The sequence below is a fragment of the Cladophialophora immunda genome (genome assembly GCF_000835495.1).
Source record: "Cladophialophora immunda strain CBS 83496 unplaced genomic scaffold supercont1.3, whole genome shotgun sequence".
In the NCBI taxonomy this organism is placed as follows: Eukaryota; Fungi; Ascomycota; class Eurotiomycetes; order Chaetothyriales; family Herpotrichiellaceae; genus Cladophialophora; species Cladophialophora immunda.
The window spans coordinates 2,515,088-2,537,791 of record NW_015622543.1 but is presented as its reverse complement, the minus strand read 5'-3'; the positions used below and the strand labels follow the sequence as shown (position 1 = coordinate 2,537,791).

The window sequence follows — 22,704 nt, the reverse complement described above, 5'->3', positions numbered from 1 at the left end:
GGCAGCCTGATGACTGCCGCTATTTCCTTCTCGCTTTTAGAAAGCTGGTCGGAGCCCTCCTTCCATCTATTTGTCGCGCTTGAGAGCAATCAAACACCAGAATAGTGTCATACCTCTCTGGCGTCCTAGGATTTAGCAGCGCTATTCAAAACTCGCAGATTTCTCCGTACGGCTCCGGACCTGCCCTCGAATGGTTTCAGTTTTCGACTCTTCACCAGCACTTACGCCTACAGTATCCGCTTGAATCCTACGATATCTACTCAATACCCGTTTGGACACTCCGCGGTCTGGTTGAAATTACAGCTCGGTCTCAAGATGCCATTGATTCGGCTTCTGGATGTGAGGGACTTGAGATTAAAAGAGTTTGATGAATCTCGCTATGTCCCAAGCTATCTGATACTATCACATACATGGGGAAGCAGGAGCGAAGAGATCTCCTATGAAGACTTGGCCACTCTGAGAGGTCACTTTAACAAAAAGAAGGCATGGGTGGAAAAGGTTTGGGGATTCTGCGACCTTGCCAAACGTCGCGGTTTCGATTTTGTGTGGATCGATACCTGCTGCATCAATAAAGCAGACAAACCGGAGCTCGACCGCGCCATACGCCGGATGTATCGATGGTATCACAAGGCAACCGCTTGCTGCGTCTACTTAAAGGACGTGCGATGGACAGATCGATTGTGGGAAAGGCCCGGCACCAAAACGCCGGTGTGGTTCACAAGAGGGTGGACGCTTCAAGAATTACTGGCACCTGAACAGGTCCTGTTTTTCGATCAGGATTGGAGGCCCATGGGAGATCGGAAAACTCTAGCGCCAGCCATAAAATGGTTCACAGGCATACGTCAAGATGCTCTGGATGACAGTGATCCGACTCAATTCGGCAGCTTTCAGATCTTGAGATGGGCCCGGTATAGGGTGACGCAGGAACCTGAGGACAGAGTATATTCCCTCTTTGGACTTCTTGGCGTGTCAACCCTAGACACAAAATACGGGGAAGGCGAAACAGTGGCTTTCATTCGCCTCCATGATGAACTGAGCAGGAGAACGGCCGGTCCTGGAAACCATGGAAGGCCAGAAATCCCGGGAATCCCGGCGACGAGATTCTGGAGCTTGGGTCCGACCAGCACCGTTACTCAATCCAGCTTTGCCATTGAGAGATTCGTCCATCATCACGAGCGTCTTGTGGACCAGGGACACAGAATCCTCGGCGGAAGAAACAGCAGCCCTTCGATGGGCTTTCATCCCGCTACCGAGATCCCTCAAAGTTCCCGAGTTTCACGCGGATCATATCACGACTACAGCCGTCACCACGATGACTACGACCCACACCCAGGTTTGGCGCCAGCTAATGTGCCCGTTGTCACCAATCGCATTCAACTGGAAGGCTTTGGGGATTCAGACCGCCAAACCGCGGGAAGCAGGCAGATGTACGATGGAGGACCGGGGAGCAATTTGGTTCCCTACAGAGTCAGCAATGGAGGATACGGGACTGGGGGTCTTCGGCCTCCTGTACAAACATATCTACCTGTGGTTCTACCTCCTCCTCGACCCTCTTTTCCACACAGCAGGATTCGACAGTGGTATGCCACCGAGCCTGACCCAGAAGCGCGTCTGTGGACCCAGGTGGAAAGCAATAGAGTTGTCGAGGCGGCCATCCAAAGGATGGGCTACGAGTATGACGTGACCGACGACCGCAGGTTTTACTATATTTTTGCTCATCTAAAAGTGGTACGTGACGATTATGCCCGGGAGATAGAAGGGATCGCTAACGACAGGCGTAGGAGGATATGGATGATCTCGTCGATCTGTCCGAAGCTATCCGCCGCTTGCGACGGACGCGGGTCCTGGAGATTGAAATGGAGCGCCAATACTCTTATTAGCCCTCCGGTTGGGCGGTGGGCGACAACAGGCCATTGAGCCTCTACCGCCTCTAAGTCGCCGGAGCCGGGATCGAGAAGAAGAAGATAGATACACAGTGCGAAAGGCTGTTCATAGAGGAGATCGGCGTTGGTCGGAGGTGGACATATCCCTCGTAACCGGAGGTGTTCTAGATCATTGACAGATGAATGCAATGGACATGAACTGAAAACGTTCTTCTCGCAAGAAGATGGGAGGCGAGTAGGTCGGGCGATGAGGAGGTTTGTGAGCTGAATGAGTCTTGCGACATGAAATCACGATCGAGGCGCTCCTTAGGAGAGCGGTGGGAGCACAGCCTCACTTGGCACCCAACCAAAGTGCCGGCACGTCAGAAGATGATCCTTGGTATTTACGGTGTGGACTACGACTCCGAAGCCCGAAAACTGAAGCCTCTTTGTCACTTGTCCCAAAGGGCGATTTTGCGCCGGTATCTTTTGCCGACATAGGTCAAAGATAGCTATGTATCCTATTGCCCAAGTCTTTTCGTATTCATATTCATCGGCCGACTCTAGCAATGCTCAGAAGCCACATGATCTTCAAAGGACACCATGATCTTGCGTACCTTCATCTCACTTAGCGCAACCCCGGAATCTTCCACAGCGGCCAAACGCTAGTATAGGCTCCGCCGAGTTGGGCAGTTAGCGATGACAGATCCCCTCCGTCTAAGCGGGCTTAACCTTAATCCTGACGCCCTTTGAGTCGAGTCGTGGGCTCGGGGCAAAGAAGTCGTGCGCTAGCTCGAGATCGCTAATATCGGTATGGTAAAGCTCGAAGTCAAAGTTCCTGAAGAGCGCCGCGAGTGTCATGTGGAGTTCGGCTTGTGCAAGGCTGTAACATGTTTAGTAAACGGCCAGAAGCACAGAGCGTGAACGCTTACTTGATGCCTAGGCAGCTTCGAGTCCCCTTGCCAAAGCCAATGTAGTATCTTTCCAAGCTTTGCCCGTTGGGCGCCTTGGGGTTGCCGACCCATCTCTCAGGTTGGAACGTCCTAGGCTGTGGGAAGATCGTCTCGTCGTCGCAGACGTCGACGTTGGTCATGCTCACAGGAGTCCTCGGCGGGATGGTCCAGCCTTTATACTCCAATGGCTTCGACAAGAGCCTGGGTTCTCTCGCTGTTACCCCGTAAGACATGCGGACTGCTTCTCTCACGCAGCCGCAGAGATACGGCAGCTTTTCGAGGTCGGTCCAGCTGGGCTTCACATTGGGGTTCGGGATGGCAGCCTCTAGCTCGGCTCGCAGCGTTCGAGAGATTTGTGGGTTGTTAATGATGTGAAAAGCCGCCGTGGAGAGAGCCCAGCCGGTGGTGACAACACCAGCTGCAACCACGACAGAAGCTTCGCCCATCAATCGTAGTGAATTCTTCTCTGACGCTGGCAGGTTGCCTTCAATCAACTCTTGGAACACCGTCCGATGGTAGGATTTCTCCAGGACATCTTTCATTTTCCCGGACTTCATCGCGTCGATTTGCTTCCGAAAATCCTGCATTGATCAGCAATCCGTTGTGTTTGGGACGAGCACTCTACCATACATTTTGCATCCTGAAGAATAGGGCGTACTCCGGCTGCATTTTCACCGTGATGGACTGAGGGAGGTTGAAAAGGATTTTGGGGATCCACGGGAACTGCAAAGACACGTTGCTAAACTGATTAGCCGCCATGATCGGGTCGTGTAGTGATTTCTCGAACTCCGGCTCTCGCAGAGCATCGTAGCTGAGGTTGAAGCAATATTCCAGTATCACTTCCTCGGTAAGCGCCGAAAACGCTCGATTGATGGGCATGGCTTTCCCTGCCGCCTGGAATTCACGAACACGATCAACTAGGATGTCGATTTTGCCCTGAATCACATTCTGGAGGTCAAGAATGCGTTGCCGCGAGAACAGAGGGTTCAGAGCCCCTCGTCGAATACGGTGAAGCTCGTCCGAGGCTGTGGCAAAGGCGGAGTTGTGATCCCCAAACCGGCCAGCCATCCATTCATATTTATCCACGCGACCGGCCTTGGTGTACAGAGTCTCGTAGAAGTCGGAATCCTGGATATGTAGCTCGTCGGGAACGATCCGCACGATAGGTCCTACCAGCATTAGGAAGAAGACTACGGATGAATCGAGCCCATATACCGTATTTCTTGTGCAGCTCCTGTACCTTGAATGTAAACTGTCCCTGCAGTACCACATCATAGTAGACTTCATGCCAGTGGCTTATGGCTGCGTACTTGGGGCCGGGGAATTTCGCAAGCGGGTGGAAGTACAAGCGGTAGATTACGAGGCCGATCAGGTAGAGCGCATATGCCCCGGTCGCAGCGAGGAGAGTTTGGACTAAAGGACCAGCAAAAGCCACGTCCATGTTGAATGCCGCCGGATGTTCTGGTGGGAGGCAGATAAGTCGGTCCACAGGGATGTGCAAGAAGGCACAATTTATCCCTTCACCAGGTCGAGACCCGCCCTGCTACCCTCTCGCAGAACGTTTGAGGCGGCACCGACGGCTTTTTCCCTAGGCACCCTGCACAGGCAGGCTGGGCGGGGTAACATTACCAATCGGGGGTTTAGCGACAGGTGGAAGGAAGATTAGCACATGGTAGTCGCGCCAGGGACGGGCCCTCAACCGAGCGAGCCTGATAAGATGCGACAGTGTCAGCCAATACTGCTGGTGGGCGGTGGTATGATATACCTTTATTCGTCGGCCAGCAAAGGTGCCGTCCCTTCCCCGGCACCCTGCACTAGGGCCTAACCTCAATGAATATAGTATTTGGTGCTGTCGAGGTGGCTTTTCCCAGAGACTCAGCTACTTTCCCATCCCCCGCTCGGCGCTTGGTTTTGAGCGCGGTGAAGTGCTTGCAAGCCATCAGCCTGGACATAGGAGATTATCGATTGATATGGCGGCGGCGCAGGATGATCCAGATGGTATTCTTTTGGTGGATCATGAGTATGGGGTACGGAGAGTAAGAAGCTTTCGCAGCATCGCTTGCTAATAAATGGCCAGAGAGATAACTCCGACGCGGATTCCGGGTTCGATGGCGCCCAGCAGTCAGTATTTAGCGAAAGTCTTAGATCTTCGGTATACAACTATCGATATGAGAACGGTCGCACATACCACTCGTACCGCGAGGGCGCTTACTATCTTCCGAACGACGAAGAGGAGCAAGATCGCTTAGATCTACTACACCACATCTGCAAGATGCTGCTCGGTGGGGAGCTTTTCACCGCCCCCCTCCCTAGCGACCCTCAGCGGATACTCGACGTCGGCACTGGAACGGGTATATGGGCCGTTGAGATTGCCGACCAATTCCCAAGCGCCCAAGTTTTTGGTACAGACTTAAGCCCAATACAACCCCCCTGGGTGCCTCCAAACCTCAGGTTCTACGTTGATGATGCGGAAGCCGACTGGACATGGGAGGAGAGCGAGAAATTTGATTTCATCCACGGACGCGGTCTTTGCGGTGGAATCGGCGACTGGCCCAGGTTCTACGCCCAAGCTTGGAAGACCCTGAGGCCTGGAGGGTGGATGGAGATGCAAGAACATTCAGTGAGTTTCTTCAGCAATGATGGCGGTTTGGAGCATGCAACCGCGTGCGTGGCAGCCGTCATGGAACTAGAACGAGCCAGCGAGATGGTTGGCAAGCCTCTCAACGTCGCTCATCTCCACAGACAGTGGATGGTTCAATCCGGGTTCCAGGATGTGCAGGAAGTCGTGAAGAAGGTGAGCGCAGCGACAGACATGCCAAAAGGCTGTTTCTAACCGTTGCAGATTCCAATAGGGCCCTGGGCGAAAGATCCGATGCTGAAAGAGATTGGAACACTTTATCGGGCACAGATGCTTCAATCGGTTCCGTCCTTCATGCTGGCCTATTACAAACGGATCTTGCATCACAGCGATGAGGACACGGAGACTGCGATGGCGGAGGTAAAAGAGGAGTTCCTAGATCGAAGCCTGCATCTTTACCAGCGCTGGTACTTTGTGAAGGGCCGGAAGCCGGTATGACCAGTTATCTTCTTCTTCTTCTTCTTCTTCTTCTTCTTCTTCTTCTTCTTCTTCTATGGAGTGCTGGTGGGTCGTGAAGGAGAGGTATAAGTACGAATACTCCTTCCATATGCTATAGACGGAGCCAAATCCCAGAGGACGGCTCTCAAAAGCCTTGACTTAGACTTCTTATACAAACAGCCTATGTTGTAGTATTCTCGCCCTGCGTCAACTGTTCCCTACTTGCTGTCTATTGGGAAGGCCGCCCGAGGCATTCAGATCTGACGACTTGCAATAATCCTATGACTTGCCTTGCAGGCTGGCTGCTTCTCCAGCGAGGCTAGACAATACGAAGGAACCCGATATACAGGGACAAGAGCTTTGGGCAAGACGACCCAAGCAATTTACAGTATGTTGTCGCGAGATTATGATATAGCCAAAACTGGGCCTCGAATTGGCTGCTAGACGAGTTTGGAGAGATATAATAAGCGGTGCGAATAGCGACTCGAAGCATAACGGTCGCAGTGCAGGAAACGCAGAGGCTGAGATATGCACTGTTGCTTCACCTTCAAAGCTCTCTCTCCCGTTTTCTTGATGGTTCTCTCTCTCCCTCTAGTTGAAACTTTACTTGGATGGCTTTACCGGGATTGGTCTTGACTCACTTCCAAGCTGCCACACGAAGTGAGCAGGGAGCTAACAGCCGCTAGGGACCAAGTTGTTCTGGCCAGGTCGTCAATCTCGTATTCAGATTTCAGCTGCACCTCCGCCAGAGATCCTCCCCCCGCCTTTGGTTCTCGGATTGTAAAGAGCTTTTCACGCTCGTCCGTGCGGCAATGGGACTTTTGACTTCGAAGGCAATCAAGATCCTCTGCTCTTTCCTTACACAGCTTGGCCGACGCCGGGCCAGCAATCAGACAGGCCGCCATTCGACTAACTTTTGGGCGGACTGACGCAGGTCTTTGGATCACATGAACAGCCCGAGGTTGAAAAGGGCTTAGAATAGTCGTGTTGGCTAGAGCTTTCTCACCAACTGCAAACAGCATCGACATGTTGTAACACGATGGACAGCTTTGGGGGCCGCGCATCACGACCGTCTGTCCAAGCAGAATCTCTCCTCGATTTCTCTCGCCCGTGCTTTACGAGGATCTAAGTTTGGGAACGGTCGTATAAGCGAGCCAGAACACTCCTGCTTGAGTCACTGCACCGGATGACATACGAACCCGTCTTCCTACGGCTCTCGATCTCTGCATCTGAGTTGGGGACTGCCAACTCTTGGAAGTGTTAAGTACGCTTAGTGTTGTCGCTTTTTCGTCGAGTCTACCCTTTCATGCTTCTTATTGCCATCTAGGAAGGTTTGCAGCATTCTCGATAACATCAAACCCTTTCAAGCCGCAGAAACCCAACATCTTGACTGAACTATTTACCGATGGCAGCACTTGTTCCACATTTGAGCGGCAAGGCTATGTGTGTGTTTGTTTGGGTGTGCGCTTGGTTTGCATATGCAACAACAGCAGGTGACTGGTATGGCGGCGCCATTCGCGTCAGTGCTGGGGAGTCCATCCAAGCTGCGATCAACACCGCTCATCCTGGACAATTGATTTTGGTTGGGGCGGGAACCTACGCAGAACAATTGACAGTCACCACTGATGGCCTACAGCTGGTGGGCACAGGAGCGATCCTTGTGCCTCCGAATTCTTATGTGCAAAACACCTGTTCGGGCCTAGCAGGACCCGATACTGAAGCCGGCATCTGTATAACTGGACAGGACATTGAGCTCGCGGATTTCGTGGTGGAGCATAGGAAGGTCCTCTCAGTAGGCCGCCCAGTGCAAGGTGTCCTGGTTACGGGGTTCGAAGTCCAAGGTTTTCCCGGACTGAACATTGCGGTGGTCGGCGGAGACGACGTCCAGGTGAAAGGGAACTCGCTTTACGACGGCGCGAAGTACGGGTGCTTGACAGTGGGCTCGAAGAACAGCCACATCGACGCGAATAGTGTTGGTTCAACGGGGGACGAGCTCTTCATCGGCATCTGCATGGACGACATGTCCGACGTCCAAGTCACAAAGAACAATATCGCCGGCTATTCAGTCGGGCTCTGCATCCAAACCGACGGTGCCTATGTGTACGCCAACGACGTTACAAACGCGTGCTATGGTGCCTTTGTGGATCCAGGCACCACCGGCGCACAGGTCATCAGCAACCACATCAGCGACGGCAATCCCGTTTGCGCGACGGTGCCCGAGGGTGCTCTGCTTGGAATAACCACGCTCGGCGCTTTCAGCACCCAAATCCAGGCCAACCTCGTCGAAGGCATGACTACCAAGGGGGCGAACGGTAGCGCGGTGGGGATAGCGATCCTGAATGACCCAGTGACAGGACTTGTCTCGGCGGATAACGTGGTGACCGGAAATGTTCTTCGCGACAATGATGTCGACATCTTCGTGGAGACCCCTGGGCAAGGAAACGTCGTTGAGGGAAACCAGTGCTCGACACCCGCTGAGCTCTGCGGCTAGAGAGGGGGAGAGGGGGGGGGGGACAACGGGTCAAAAGATGGGAGCAGCAAAATTGAATAACTTGAAGGAATGTTATCCAGATTCTTGATATAGCCGAATATCGTAAGGGGTTGGGATGAAGATCATGTCGATACTCCATCTCCCATCTATAATAGGGCCGAGCCGCTCTCAGTGATCTGATCCTATCCACAGAAAGTTCAGCTGAAGATGAAATGAATAGAAACCCACGGCGCGGCTTTGGCAAGGAGTGGCATCACTTTGATTGCCCGGTCGGCTTGATCCCCAGCCTCATGATCGGACTGTTGTGAAAATTGGCGTGGTCGTGGAACGCGTCCGTCTGCACCCTCGACACGTCGACCTCTGTCCTTCCCCGAGCGATGACGTCTGCGTCGTACTCGTCGACGGCCTCGGCGAGCGTGTTTCCCCCATTCTTGACTTTGACCATGGCCGAGACGAATTTTTGGCTGTCGCAGATGGCGTTGTTGGCACCTTGGCCGCGGTCTATGCGATGGTTGTTAGGGTTAGTACGTGGTTTTTGTTCTTTCACCTGAGCTGACACGGAAAGCCGAAAGCAAGTTGAATGTGGAGGGAAAAGTAGAGAGGATATCTTACGGAATGTCATGCTGTGGGCAGCGTCGCCCGCAAGGGTGACTCTTCCGCCGCGGTTGTCCCAACCCGAGTCAGGAGGCCCCCAGATCCTCAAGGGGACAGCTTTGGCCTGGACGTCGTCGGGAATCCATTCCACGGCTGACTTGAAGGGATCAGCCCAGTCGTCCATTCTCTTCTTGAGCTCGTCCACCATGTTAATGTCTGCCGATGCGTCCGGGGCGCTCTTGTTGTCTTTCGACCATGTCGCAAGGATATAGAAGACCCAGGTCTCAGGCCTCTCCAGGTCGGGCTTGTCGAGCACAAAAATGCCGATGTACATGGACTTTGGGTGCACGGCGACATCCACAATGGGGTGCATCATTTTGTCCATCTTGACAGCCCGTTCGGCCGTATAGCGGAAGGGGAAGTTGAGGAACGTGTATGGCAAGACAACCGAAGTTCCTTTGTCGCCCAGCATCCAGCGCCGGACCCATGAGCCGCCGCCGTCGCAGCCGACTAGCACAGAGCCCAATTCTGAGGTTCCGTCGTGGAAGTGAGCGATGACTCCATCCTCGGTCAGCTCGATGTCTGTGAGGGTTTTGCCGAACTAGGAGGCGAGTGAGATTCTTGGCGTGAGAGGCCGGGGCGGGAGAAATCAACGGTTTACCTTGACATTTACTCCCTTCGACCAAATTGTCCGCGTCTTCTGAATGTTCAGTCTTCTTACTCCGGCAAACGGGGGCTGCACGATGGTTGCGCCCGTCTGTCCGTCTCGGATAATGACACTCTCAAAGCCGGCCGCTTTGGTATCTAGACCTGGATCTGGCTGACATTCTGGTAATCGGTCGTAGAGCTCCTCGGGGAGAAGCTGCGCGAGTAGCGGGTGGCTCCATGCGATTGTAACGCCCCAGTTTCGGTCACGCGGTTCGCTCTCCTTGTCGACGACGACGTAATCAATTCCATTCTGCCGTTCCTCGTTCAGAATTGTGCTGGCGAAGGTAATATATTGGGTTTTCTTCTTGCACATACCTTTTCAAGGCCTTGAGCCAGTGCCAATCCTGACAGGCCTGTAGTTCTCCTTTTGTCAGAGGCTCAGATCGAAAGGCTTCCATTTTGAGGATTTTGATCGACGTACCGGCGCCAACTATGATGACTCTCAACGGCTGGCTCATTCTGGTGCCGTGGAGCAGGTATGGGGGTCTGATACTCGAGGCGAGTGAGTATGTGGGGGAAGGCGGTAAACAAGCGACAGTCAGCTGAAGATGTCCCCCCGCGGAATGGGTGCGCAATTCTCGCTGCTTGCTTGTGGCTCAATCAACGTCTCTTCCAGTCTCGGTGGGAATTGGTGCGATCAGTATGTTGTCAAATGGCATTCAGTTGTGTAACTTCACAATCTACCATGAGAAGTCTCGGCAAAGAGCGTGCTCGGGGACAATGTCAGCCGGAGCCAGCTGAGCAAAGGCAACGTTGGCCACAACCTGCGATGGCCTCCAACCTCAAAGTTTGCCTCGGGGGCCCAAACTACCGCAAGAGGGCAAGCTTGCAGCTGGAGCTGCTGTCAAGCTTCAGCCTCACTAGTCTGTTCAAGGGACAGTTTGGCGGATCTGCTGCCCGAAGCCACTTTGTACTGATCATCATCTCCACAGGCATCCACTGACCTCATCTACCCAACTCGTCCTCCGATATTCTCTGCCTGTCCCTCTCCCTCCATCTGGAGTGCAGCCCCGAAGATGGCAATCATCGAGTTGGCGCACATCAGCCTCAAGAACGGCGTCCAAGCGACAGACCCAGAGCTCAAGAAAAACCTGAAGGAAGTCAAAAGAGTGGTTGAAGACTACAGCAAACTACAAACCCTGTTCTACACGCAGGTCGACGACCCTACGGTGCTGTTTGTGATTGGAGCGTGGGAGACCAAAGACCATCATCAGCACGGCTTTGACGGATCTCCTCAACAAGCCGAAATCCTCAAACTGATCAAGGACCAAATGGGTATTGACTGGATGCACTACATCGACGTTGAACAGTCGCGGATCCCGCTCGACGCCCCCGTGCTAGCAATCATCAGGGAGACCTTCGCCAAACACGGAGTGGTGAGAACACAATTTGACCAGGAATTTGCATCGCAGACCTCGAGTTTGGGCGGGGCGCATCATGGGGCCATCTCGGCATGGAATATTCACAAGGACAACAAGGAGAGAGATGTCAGGGTGAATTTTTCGGGGTGGGAGAGTGTAGAGGAGGCCACGGCGGCGTTTGTCAACACGATTGAGAACGTGAAAGGGTTCCGAGCCATACCGACCGAGCTGAATTTCTTCTTTGCAAAGCGAACGGAGCTGGATTGATTTGCAGGTAGATACCCCGGGGCGCAGACTCGAGACAGGCTTTGGATGGATAGGGTGCTTAGGGGTGGTGGGAGCCAGGTCTCAGCGGCGGTCATGTGTTGTTGTTTCTGTGACATCGCGAGTCGTAACCTAAGAACAAGATGATTTACCTATCAGTTGGCTGAAGTTCAGGAATAGTTTCTTGCTTCTCCCCTCCAGCACTGCTAATATTTGTGGACCTGTATCTGCCACCACCCTGGCGCAGTTTGAGCCCCTCCAACTGTCCCCGCCTCCCCGCCTTTGTTAATTTTGGACGCCATTCCCACGAGTCCCATGCGCCATGCACCCCACCACCATCACCACCATCATCACCGCCAACGTCGTCTAGGTCATAGCGAGACTTGCTCAGCATTACTCTATCACTGCCCCTTGTCGGCTGTGTGGGGAATCACGGGATCAGAGTCTCCCAACCCGAACTGCTGATCACGGACTGGTGGGTTTACCCTACAACAATCCTTGAGGTTTGTCGACTTACAGCCGCATCAAGGAAAGTACCGACCGAACAAGCCTTGAGCAAACAGATCCTCTTTAACTCAAATTCCGAAGGTTCAAATACCCACACAAGCCACCTGAATCATGGCCACAGAAATCACCGTCGACAGCCCTCTCACCGATGCTCTCCGCGACCTGATCTCCGCAAACCACATTTTGGACCACCATGGCGTGGTCGACGCGTATGGACACATCTCGATCCGCCACCCACTTGAACCCTCTCAGTACATCATGTGTGGCTACATGGCACCGGCACTGGTCGCTTCGCCGACGGACTTGATCTACTACCACGTCGCGGACTCCAGCACCGTCGAGCAGAACGCGAAGAAGGGATACTCGGAGCGCTTCATCCACGGCGAGATCTACAAGCGGTACCCCGGGGTCAACTGCGTGATCCACTCGCACGCCGAGGAAGTCCTGCCCTACGTTGTGAGCACGGGTGTCAAGCTCAAGGCCGTCTACCACATGGCCGGGTTCCTGGGCTCCAAGGGCGTCAAGGTGTTCGACATCGACCCGCTCTACCGGGACGGCGAGCAGCGGGACATGCTGGTCAACAATTCGCGCTTCGGGGCCGCCTTGGCAGAGAAGTTCGTGTCCGACTCCAGCATGCCGAGTCCCGAGGAGACAGTGGTCCTGATGCGCCGACACGGCTTCACCTGCGTGGGTCGCGACATTGTCACCGCCGTCTACAGGGCTATCTACACGCGTATCAACGCCGAAGCCCAGACCAAAGCCATGTCCATCGCGAACGATGTACCGGGACGTACGGCACTGCACAACGAGGGGACAGGGCTCGGCTTCCAAGCGCTTACGGATGGCCAGAGCGAGGGCTGCGCGATCATGAATGAGGCTTTTCAGGATAAGCCGTGGAGGCTGTGGGTCAGGGTGGTCGAGAGTCAGCCCTTGTATCGGAATGAGCTGAGCAAGACGGCGTCTGCCCCAATGAGGCTGGGTTAGAGTGTGAGAGGAAACGGAAAATAAAACCGGGCAAGAAGATAATTGCGGCGAAGGAGCTTTCGTGGTAATCTCTGTTCAACAGGTCATGAAAACAGTCAGTCATACGTCAAGGTATCGGAGTGGAGCGAGGAAAGTGACATCCCCATGATGAGACATTTTCTTTCCATTTTCAGTGTGTCAACGTGCTGAGTGAAACATGGGAATGCAGCGCTGCTAGACTAGCGATGGGAATCATGAAGAATTAACGACGAGAAAACCTGTAGGCGCGCCCGATCCATCCAACGTACGTAGCTGTGCCTGACAATCTTTCCTGGCTAGCCGAGCCCGACCACTTGATTAATTTCCAAACGACAGAGGATGAGAAGAAAGAGACATTGACAACTCTCCGCGAATCGCTCCATTTAAACCTCGACGCCAGCAATCCACGCAATACCCGCTCGCACAATGCGCTCCACAACATCAACCTCAGCCATGGTGCGCGGAGCGTAGACCATAGCCCAGCCCTTGTCGACAAACTTGAGCGGGAATCGCAAGCCCCAGCCCTTCTCGACCACCGTCTTGGCATCCGCCTCGGACAGCCAGACGTGCAAGCTCCCGTCGGAAGGATGGGCGTGGGCGATCTCGGTGCCCAGGATTTTGTTGTCCCTGGCCTTGTCGTTGAGGGTCTCGAGGGCCGGCTTCGCGTAGATGGCGTCGGTGCTCCCGCCCTCGGTCTTGCTCGGGCGCAGGTCGAGGATGGACGGGTGTTTGGCCGCGAGCGAGGCCATCATGGATTTCACGCGCTCTTCCGCCCCCGCCTCCGCCGTGCCGGCCTTGTACGGGACCTGGCGCTGGGGCATGGTGCGCGCCATGGTCGGTGGTCTGGCGCCCTCGCGCACCGGGATGGCCGCCGGGTCGAGATACCTGGGTCCCGACGACGACAGCGGCGACGGGTCGGAGAGGTCGTCCTTGCCGAACAGCAGCATGCGGTTCAGCCGGAGCTTGGTCATGCGCCAGTACCCGGCCCAGGTGGGCGGAGTGCCTCCCGTGCCGAAAGACTTCCACGCGTGGAAATCGCTGAGCACCCATGTGAGAGACAGTGTTAGCGCGACCGCTGTCGTCGTCGCGGCGGTCTGGCGTGGCCGCGCATTGACCGTGTCGATGAGCTTGTGGTACTGTGTGGCGAGGGTCGAGGTGATTGACTCCATGGCTCGTTTGACTGGGGAAATCTTGAGCAAAGACTTGTCTCAGGGCTTGTCGTTCCAGGTATCTGTAAATGAACCACTCTCAGGCAGAGGTGAGACGGGTGCCGAGTTTTAAGGCCTCCTCTTGGTCTTGAAGCTGACTCTTGAGATTATTGTTACGGTTCTCGGGGAGATGGGAGATGTCGGGCTTCGAACGAATTCAGAGCGAAGCTGTTCCGGAGATTTTGCGATTACAGGGTTTGGAGATGACGATGACGGCGATGTTGAAGGTGTGTGAAGATGATGAATGTCGTGCAATGGGGCCCCTGAATGCATTGGCCAAGGTGGATTGTTTCCCCGCAGATCTCAAGCTAGATCCCTTTCCTGATTGGGCACGGCGTCCGCCGCCGCTTTATTTAGCATTATCGGTACTTTTATCCCCCCTATTTCGACCTCGTTGCTTCACTCCTTCTTTCTGCCCCATATCGAAATGATGAACATCACTGAATGATGACATAGTGAGGGAATCGAATCGCGATACAACCCGTGCAGCGACCTCCTCGAAGCAACACTCTCCAACTTATTGTGTACAAGGGTCCTTACGACAAAGTCCATTTCGAACAGTAAGCATTCCACCCTTGGACCAGAGCCACGACAGAACCTTTTGAGACAGCTATGGTGTAAAGAATCTGGCAGCTCAATTTTGAACGACTAACACGTCGGTTCACTCGTCCGCTTGCCGACCGGATGCCGTGGACTCTACTGCATTCCCATCACTCGGTCTGTCTCATTCGGAAGCGAATAACCGGCCCCTTCCTCGCCGCGGCTAGATGATCAAGCATCTTATACTCAGCAACGCTAGCACTCGCCAGTCTGTCCTCGATCCCTCCTCCTACGTACTCCATGTCGAAGAGGTAAACGGCTCGCGCTACTGTGATCCACAGTTCAATATATGCCAATCGCTTTCCAATGCATTGCCTTGACCCATACGAGAAAGGCGTGAATGCTCCGTAACTCTTCTTGACGGCTTCCTCGCCCACCTCTTCAGACAGCCAGCGCTCCGGCTTCCACACATCTGGATCAGGGAAATATTCGGCATTATGATGGAGGGCGTATACGGGCACTGAAACCTCGACGCCCGGTGGCAGGAAGACGCGATTGTCAACCATGAGGCCCCCTGGGAGCACTTCGCGAGGCAGAACGCCGGGAAGGCTGGGGCTGAAGCGGAGGGTCTCTTCAATTGTGGCTTTCAGGTAATGGCAGCTCTCCAATTTGCGTCCGAGCTTGATTTCTTCCACCGAGGTGAAAGTGGAGCGAATCTCTGAGTACAGCTTGTCTAGTTTGTCCTTGTTGTGTGTGAGGTAGAAGAAGTTGGCCGCTAATTGTGTCGCGGTGGTGTCGGACCCTGCAAAAACGTTGCTCATCTGTCAGATACACAAGTCGACCAGACATTGAATATCATGCCGACCACTCAGGAAGACTTACCGCCAATGATCAACGCAACCGCCTCCGATCCGAGATCCGTCGAAGATAACTTTGCCGGCGTCCCATCTGGATGTTTGGCTCGCAGAACATAATACAAGAAGTCTTTCTTCTCGGTCTCACGGGTGAGACGATCTGAAATTTGCTCGCCGGCAAACCCCTTGAGGTACTTGCTCATGGCATATATCTTGGGGAACAGGACAGGAAGCAGATTCCAGTTGAGGACGGTCGGACTTGAGCCAGCCTGGTGCAAAAGCGGTTGTCATTAGTCAAGTTCGGAGAACGGTTTCAAGGATGGGGCACCTTGTAGGGGGTCAAAAGGGAGATGCGACTTCCGGTGAGGAAAATTCACATCAGCGACGAAAGAATGAGAAACTGAGCAGAGAGACTGACAATCAGTTGACCGTGCAGAGCCGAATCAATCAGATCAGGCAGGGCTCGACTCTCCTTGCCTCCAAGCATATCGAAGTCCTTTGCAAACGCCAAATCGCCCATGACGTCGAAGGTAAGATAATTCCCCCAGTGGCTCATGTCCACCTCGACCGACCAGCTAGGATCTCGTCGTGGCTCTACATTCGGTGGTGCCGACGCTTCCGGGTTGCCACCTCCGAGGATCCCTACGTCGAAAAACCGCCGTATGTGATGCAGGATGTGAGGCTCCATTGACGACAAGGCCGCGTCGGTGAAGGCCGGGGCCAAAATCCGTCTTCTGTGAGCATGTAGCTGTCGATCGACGGCGCTGAAGCTGTTTGGAAATCCCGTGAGCTTTGCTGAGGCCTGGTACAAGAGCCCTTTTTGCACGTTTCTGTTTACTCCGTAGATGTCTAGGTGGATGAACAAATTTCAGTTCACGTCTCGCTAGGCAGCTCTTGGGCAGCAACCGATGAAGGGGAGTTGGATGTGCCCTCTTTTCGCACCTTTGATTGCTTGTGCATTGTTTATTGTGACCAGATTTGGTGCTATCCGTACAATTTCTCCTGGATAAATCGGTCAGTGAGAGGACGAGCGATTATGAAGAGCGCTCAGCTGCAGGAGCTAGATCAGTTTACCATATTTCTTATGAAGGTGGTAAATATTCAAGTGGTTATCACCCCTCGAGGCATGATACACCCCATACCAATGGGTTACTCTCCCAAGCAATGGCCCGGGGTAAGCTGCAAGGGGATGGAAGTAGAGACGGTAGGCGACGAAACCGAACAGCTATATGCGTTCCCAGATCAGCAGCCACCTTTGAAAGTTCATGCATATTTAGAAAATGCATCCACGGTCCCAGATAAAAAAAGGAGGGAGGCCAAAGGTGGAATAAAGACAGAGCAGAGCATACATAGAGAAACACGGCTACCACAGGTCCAACGAGCAATGCTTGAGGAGTAACCCCGTGTGAGATCTCCTCAACCAACATCGTTGATGACTCAAAACGTTCTCAGTATACGATATTCGAGCACTTTTGACACAGATAGTACGGAAAACGGCAACAGAGGCAGAGGAGTAGCCTTTTTTATAAGATTTCAGAACCCCAGACCCCCAGACATTGGAGTCATAGGCAACTCCTTCCCCAGAGTCAGCCATGTAACTCCCCACGATGTACCAATCCTACGAGTGCGCTCTCCAGACGAACCTCCGCAACTCAAGAAATGTTAAAGGCACGCTACGGATCTCTGTCACTGCCGTGACCATACACCAGAGTCGCCATTCCGGTGCTTTGAGTCCCGTAGTCTCAACGGTCCAAATTCCGTCGGCTGCAAAGCGTATCAAAAACTCAAGTCAACAGCATGCTCGAATCACGACAGTGAATACCTCTTGGAAGGCCTTTATACATTTGTCAGCTCTACCGATCTCGACTCCAATCCAATAAGAGGTCGGCCAAATCCGATGAACTCGGAACCTAGAAGTAGTTAGGCTGGAAATTAAGTGGGCGGGGGAAACACGGGGTCTGCCTGGGATATGGGGAGGCGATGAGGCCGAGAATATCGGCATTGGACCGATTGGGTGGACGGCAACGTAGAAGACAACGTCGGTTCCCATCGAAGCCCGGTGGGCATTCTGGCTCCGGTGTCCTGTCTCCTCATCCGGCAGATAAAATGATCTTGTACAATGGAGAAGATTTAGCTTTGGTGTGGAGGACGTATTCACGGGGCCATGGAATAACATTCCCGAGAGAAGATGCGTGCGGGAGACTGGTGAGAGTTACATTGGGGATCGGAAAACAGTTTTGAGACTACGGAAGCATGAGAGCTGGAACCGGGCATTACCAGTAGTATTGAGGACGACCATCCTATATATGTGTGTAGTTGAAGAGCAGATCGTCCAGGTGCTCTGTAGCAGGCGAACAAGGCAAATTGATCTCTTTAGATCAACAGACTGGGCCGAGGACAAACACTTGTTATTTTCAAGTCTGCAATCACAATCATCGTCGCCGCCGCACCAACAGATGGCTTCCCAGGCTGCCCCGGATGGGAACAAGATGCATGTCATCATCATTGGCTCAGGATGCACAGGCCTGTTCATTGCCCAAGGGCTGAAAAAGGTATTCAGATAAGCATCGCAGTCACCCCTTTATTTATTTTTTCTTCGGCAAGGAATCTCGAAAATCGCTGACTTGTCTTTTCTAGAGGGACATCTCTTTCAGCATCCACGACAAGATCAATCCCGCTTTTCGTCATCGGGACTGGAGCATGACCATGTTCTGGTCCTTCAAATTCTATCCGCACCTGCTGTCCGAAGAACTGCAGGCTCGCGTGCACGAGGCTCAGGTCCGATCCTTCTACAAGGCGACCGACACGGAAGAACTGGTGCTGAGGAACGCGGCGACGGGAGAGGTTCTGAAGAAGGTGAACTCTCCTTATGCGATCCGAGTCAGCAGGGCGCGGCTGAGGAAGTTTTTGCTTGACGGGCTCGATGTCAAGGTATGGCTCTCGTGGAGATGCGTGAAAGGAAGATAGGACTGACGAATCCCCAAAACCCAACAGTACAATCATGAGCTTGTGGGCATCGAGCATACCCCAAATGGTGCCATTGCTCAGTTCAGTGATGGAACAACTGAGGCTGCTTCCATCATCGTTGGGGCGGATGGAGGGCAATCCTTCGTGAGACGCCTGTTGCTGAAAGAGCTAGGCGAGCCCGAGTCGTACCCAGAATACGACATGGCCAACCTGAGTGTGACATACACTCACGAACAGGGCAAATACATTGCCGAGACGATGGCGCCTCATGTGGACTACGGCGTCCACCCGAAGGGAATCTTCTTCATCATGCTCTGTAAGGCAAACCCCACCAGACACAGCAGACCGGGCATATCTGCTCAAGTGCTGACATCGCCCAATCCATTCCAGATCGGACCGCCGTTGACAAGGACGACTACTCAACCTGGACATTCCACTATGTGATCACATGGCCAAAGGAGCTTCCAGGGATGCCGTACAAGGGCCAGAGCAATGCCGATCGTCTTCGAGTTCTCAAGTCCTTTGCGGATGACTTTGCCGAACCCCGACGCTCAGCTCTGGCATGGATGCGGGATGATCAGGAGGTTCCCAATGACACGATCAAGATCTGGGTACCCACTCCATGGGACAACCACGGCGGCCAAGTGACTCTAGCCGGGGATGCGGCGCACGCCATCTCATTCCGTACGTCCACGTCCTCCTCTTCCCTGTCGAGGTGAGTAGAACGTCGACTGACACGTTTTCCCAGATCGCGGACAAGGGATGAACAATGCAACGATGGATTGTGCCAATTTTGTCACCGCGGTGGAAAAAATCATTGCTGGTGAAGAGACCCAGGCGGCCGCAATCGGCGAGTATGAGAAGGAAGTCATCGACCGGGGAACCTACGAGGCCACCCTGTCACGACAGCTCACTCTCAACATCCACCACTGGGATCGATTCCTCGAAAGCCCAGTCATGAAGTACGGGGGAAATCTCGCGCGCCAGGTCGAGCCAGTACCGCGAGCTCAGGTAAGTGCAGGAGCCGCCGTGGCAGAGGCGGCTGCGTGATAGCATACGATTTGCCATTGGCGGATAGGAGAGCAATAGTTGTGGTGCTGAGAATGAAAGATATAAGTCTTTGAACTCAACAGGGCGGGGCAATTTGTTTCAGCGCCTGAAATAGATACGGATACCGAAAAAAGAAATCATTCGAAGGCCATTTGCCTCTACCCCCTCTCACAGTAAATACTTCTGGGCTCTCAGATAGCTTCGAACTCAGGAAGCAGCCACCCGAAATCAGGGGTGAAAGAGACTTGAATTTCCTCCAGTCCACTTCCGAACTCCGAAAAGACCATGTTGGAGAAGTCGACCACGCCGTTTGTAGCCTTTGGTGGACCGAATTCGGACACCATGCCAGCAGAAAGATCCATTTGATCGTCGGAAATGACCCCGAGACGAAGGCACATGGAATAAGCTCTTAGCCACAGGCGTTTGGATGCAGGCGAGTGATTCATGGTAGATCTGAGAAGGCCAAGTGTCGTGATCGCGGCTTTGCGCGCCTTGTCGTGCGTGGCCGGTCCGACTTGTGCATTGTTCGAGATGTTTGAAGGCGAGCTGGACTGCGGATCCTGAGCCAGCCCCAGGAGAAGGAGCACGCCTAGTGCCGTGACAAGAAAGTAGTTGTACTGTGTCTGGTGGGCTTGATATAGATCACTTGTGCTTTCCAGATCTGCCACAACCTGCACCGTGTCGCAGGCGATACCCACGGCGGTGTCCCAGTGCTGGCCGTCGGCGCTGAGATTGTTGTTGAAGCCACAAAGGACCGGACGCAGCATGAGAAGACGCAGTTGGTTGGCTCGGAGGTAGAGCACCGTACGTGGATGACGGATCCTCCTGCTCCCAGATATATCCCCGGCGGCCTGTATGTCACCATCAATATGCATCCTCTGCCACTGGTCGAGACGATAGCGAAAGTACTCAAAGGACTCCTGCCACTCTGCGGTCCCGCGTGGTTGGCCGCATAGGGCTTCTGAAAGCGAGTCGCATGCTTTTGAGCCCAGGTGGCAGTACTCCACCATGGCGTTGAGATAAGGCTCGCTATACTGGGGACCGTGTCAACGCGGATTTCTCAAAATACAAAGCCAGTACTATACTCACAGGGAGCGGAAGACCGTTGTCAACGTCCGCGTCTTCTAGACTCTTGGGTAGCCCCAAAGCGTAACTCATCTGTCGGTCGAGCACGAAAATCGTCCAGAACGTATTGACCACGTTGATACGTTTTGCGGAGTCCTCGAATGTGCGGACAACAACCTTTTTCAGGTTCAGTCCAAGCTCCAGTGCCATGCGCACTAGGTTATTCGTCACTCTCCACGCGAGTCGCCAACTCCCTTTGACGAAGTGATAAATTGCCTACCCATCCAGTTAGACTGTCTATTGACTGGCAGGGCAGGGGAACGTACAACTAGGATGAGGAGATGCAGGTCTCTGACTTCTGTCGCCGTGGTCCAGATCTTCGCTTCCACATCCCGTTGGATGCTCTTGAATAGTTTGGAAGCCATCTCATGGTTTTGGGGCCCTTCCATGACCAACACAGTTGCCAGCACCATCTTGACAATGCTCACGTCGGCTTGGTCTAGTTGGATATTGGAAACCCCTCGAGTAGTCGGCACTCCCATGAGCGTATATAATTTGGTGGTCTTCCGCAACAAGTCATCTTTAAGCAGAACCGGATGCATCGCACCCACGAGGTCATCGTAGGCGCATATCATGTCGAGAGCTCGTTCTTGATTCAACTCTTGAAGGAGACGGAGAGACTCGTCATGTCGGTCCACTGGCACGGGGATCAACGGAGTATGTAGGCTCGGCTCTGGTGGATCTTCCTCAGGACGCTCGTCGTGGTCAATGACAATATCACCATTCAATATGGACACAGTGGCGGGTTCTAGGATAACCTGCTCGCGGGTCGTGGTGCCGTATGTTTTGTTCAGAGTCACACCTACGATGCTGATGCAAAATGAAGAACTAGACGGACCGCAGTACAATGGTAGAGGCGCCGTTGGCGATCGGACTTGAGCATCCGCATTCTCATCCGACCCAACAGCACTCTCATTGTGACGACCCCCGTCTGCTTGTGCTGGTTTTATGAGATTGAAGGCTGGTTCCGCCTGATCGATATGAGTCTCGCCCGCGTTGGTCGTCTGTAATCCATCACCGTCCTGTGATCTCCCTGATCTTTCTAAGAGCAGATCTAGCTTTGCGGACTGAGATTGCAGTAAGCTCTCCAGATGTCTAAATGACTCGATATTCCTAGAAAGTTTTAGATGATTGGAGTTGACAGCAAGGACAGTAGCGAGTGGATCAATGAGCGAGAAGCAAATCGAGCTTCCATAAGACGCACTCACCATGCAGATAGAGACCCATCACTATTGGCGATATTTTCACCTCCGTCCTTTAGACTATTGTTCCCGGCGTCAGTGTCCAGATGCGACTGCAGCGGGTCCCAGTTGATATGCCGCCACTGTCCGTACGAGCATTCCTTCGGCCGTTTCACTTTGCATTTGTCGCAAGGCTGTTCGCCGTTGCAACGAATCTTCTGCCTCTTACATCTTTCACATGCGTGCAGCACATAGCGCGCCCGCTTTCGAGACGATTGTTGGCCGTGCGACAGATTCCCGGCTGATCCCATGGGGGATTGCCTCCAGGTACCTGTCTGGGACGACGTGGATAACTCCATTCGCGTCCTAACGGTCCGCATAGACGAACACCGCAATCGATCAGACTCACACAGAAGCTGTCTGGACTGTACACTGTGTGAGATGAGGACACGAGTAAGATGCTACGTGCAAATAGAGAGCCCCGTGTATCTAGAGGTAGCCGGCTGCGCAGCTTCTCCGTACCCCCGCAGATTTGGCTGACTCGAGGCTCGTTTGATGTCCCGCGAGTGTGGGGTGCCGATCACAGCTGACAAATGGATCAGCCAGTGATTCCGGTGTTGATTGTCGGGTCAAACTCTCCAACGAGAGAGGGCGGAATGGAAGGGAATGCTCTCAATGCTGGAACCTCCAGAACTCGCACTGCCCTCTATAGAAATCACCACCATTGAGAGCTTCGCAAGTTCTTGAACTCTTTGTACCACACGGTGTCACTCTTGCTCCTGCTTGCTCCAGGTTCTGGGGAGCGGGTTACAGGTCCTGGATGTCGTCAGTGGATTAGAGCACCACCCTCGCATCGGAAAGATATCGGAAATACCGGAATTGGTCATCTATGCGTCCAGTACATATTCTCCTTGGGGGTTTCAAATGCATTTTTGACGTAGTCTGGCTTTCTGGCATAGAA

The 22,704-nt window shown here is 53.5% G+C and overlaps 6 protein-coding genes across 6 annotated transcripts; 3 read left to right on the top strand and 3 right to left on the bottom strand.

Moving 5' to 3' along the window:
• Positions 1–6: 6 nt before the first annotated feature.
• On the top strand, positions 7–2,241 carry PV07_05344 (uncharacterized protein). Its single transcript, XM_016392228.1, has 2 exons — positions 7–1,728; positions 1,782–2,241. The coding sequence occupies exons 1-2, from the start codon at positions 316–318 to the stop codon at positions 1,878–1,880; spliced, it is 1,512 nt and encodes a 503-aa protein (XP_016249747.1). The 5' UTR covers positions 7–315; the 3' UTR covers positions 1,881–2,241.
• Positions 2,242–8,436: 6,195 nt separating this feature from the next.
• Positions 8,437–10,411, bottom strand: PV07_05343 (uncharacterized protein). Its single transcript, XM_016392227.1, has 5 exons — positions 10,106–10,411; positions 10,000–10,037; positions 9,638–9,934; positions 8,995–9,577; positions 8,437–8,883 (listed from the first exon to the last, which is right to left on the bottom strand). The coding sequence occupies exons 1-5, from the start codon at positions 10,140–10,142 to the stop codon at positions 8,636–8,638; spliced, it is 1,203 nt and encodes a 400-aa protein (XP_016249746.1). The 5' UTR covers positions 10,143–10,411; the 3' UTR covers positions 8,437–8,635.
• Positions 10,412–10,617: 206 nt separating this feature from the next.
• On the top strand, positions 10,618–11,432 carry PV07_05342 (uncharacterized protein). The gene has a single exon (XM_016392226.1). It carries the CDS (start codon positions 10,701–10,703, stop codon positions 11,310–11,312), a length of 612 nt encoding a protein of 203 aa, XP_016249745.1. The 5' UTR covers positions 10,618–10,700; the 3' UTR covers positions 11,313–11,432.
• A 238-nt stretch (positions 11,433–11,670) lies between these two features.
• Positions 11,671–12,942, top strand: PV07_05341 (uncharacterized protein). Its single transcript, XM_016392225.1, has 2 exons — positions 11,671–11,784; positions 11,839–12,942. The coding sequence occupies exon 2, from the start codon at positions 11,928–11,930 to the stop codon at positions 12,798–12,800; it is 873 nt and encodes a 290-aa protein (XP_016249744.1). The 5' UTR covers positions 11,671–11,784; positions 11,839–11,927; the 3' UTR covers positions 12,801–12,942.
• On the bottom strand, positions 12,879–14,258 carry PV07_05340 (uncharacterized protein). The gene has a single exon (XM_016392224.1). It carries the CDS (start codon positions 13,985–13,987, stop codon positions 13,202–13,204), a length of 786 nt encoding a protein of 261 aa, XP_016249743.1. The 5' UTR covers positions 13,988–14,258; the 3' UTR covers positions 12,879–13,201.
• A 5,370-nt stretch (positions 14,259–19,628) lies between these two features.
• Positions 19,629–22,054, bottom strand: PV07_05339 (uncharacterized protein; the record flags this gene model as incomplete). The annotated part of the gene is made up of 4 exons (XM_016392223.1): positions 19,629–20,471; positions 20,527–20,778; positions 20,829–21,675; positions 21,771–22,054. 4 exons carry the CDS (start codon positions 22,052–22,054, stop codon positions 19,629–19,631), a joined length of 2,226 nt encoding a protein of 741 aa, XP_016249742.1.
• Between the last annotated feature and the right edge of the window lie 650 nt (positions 22,055–22,704).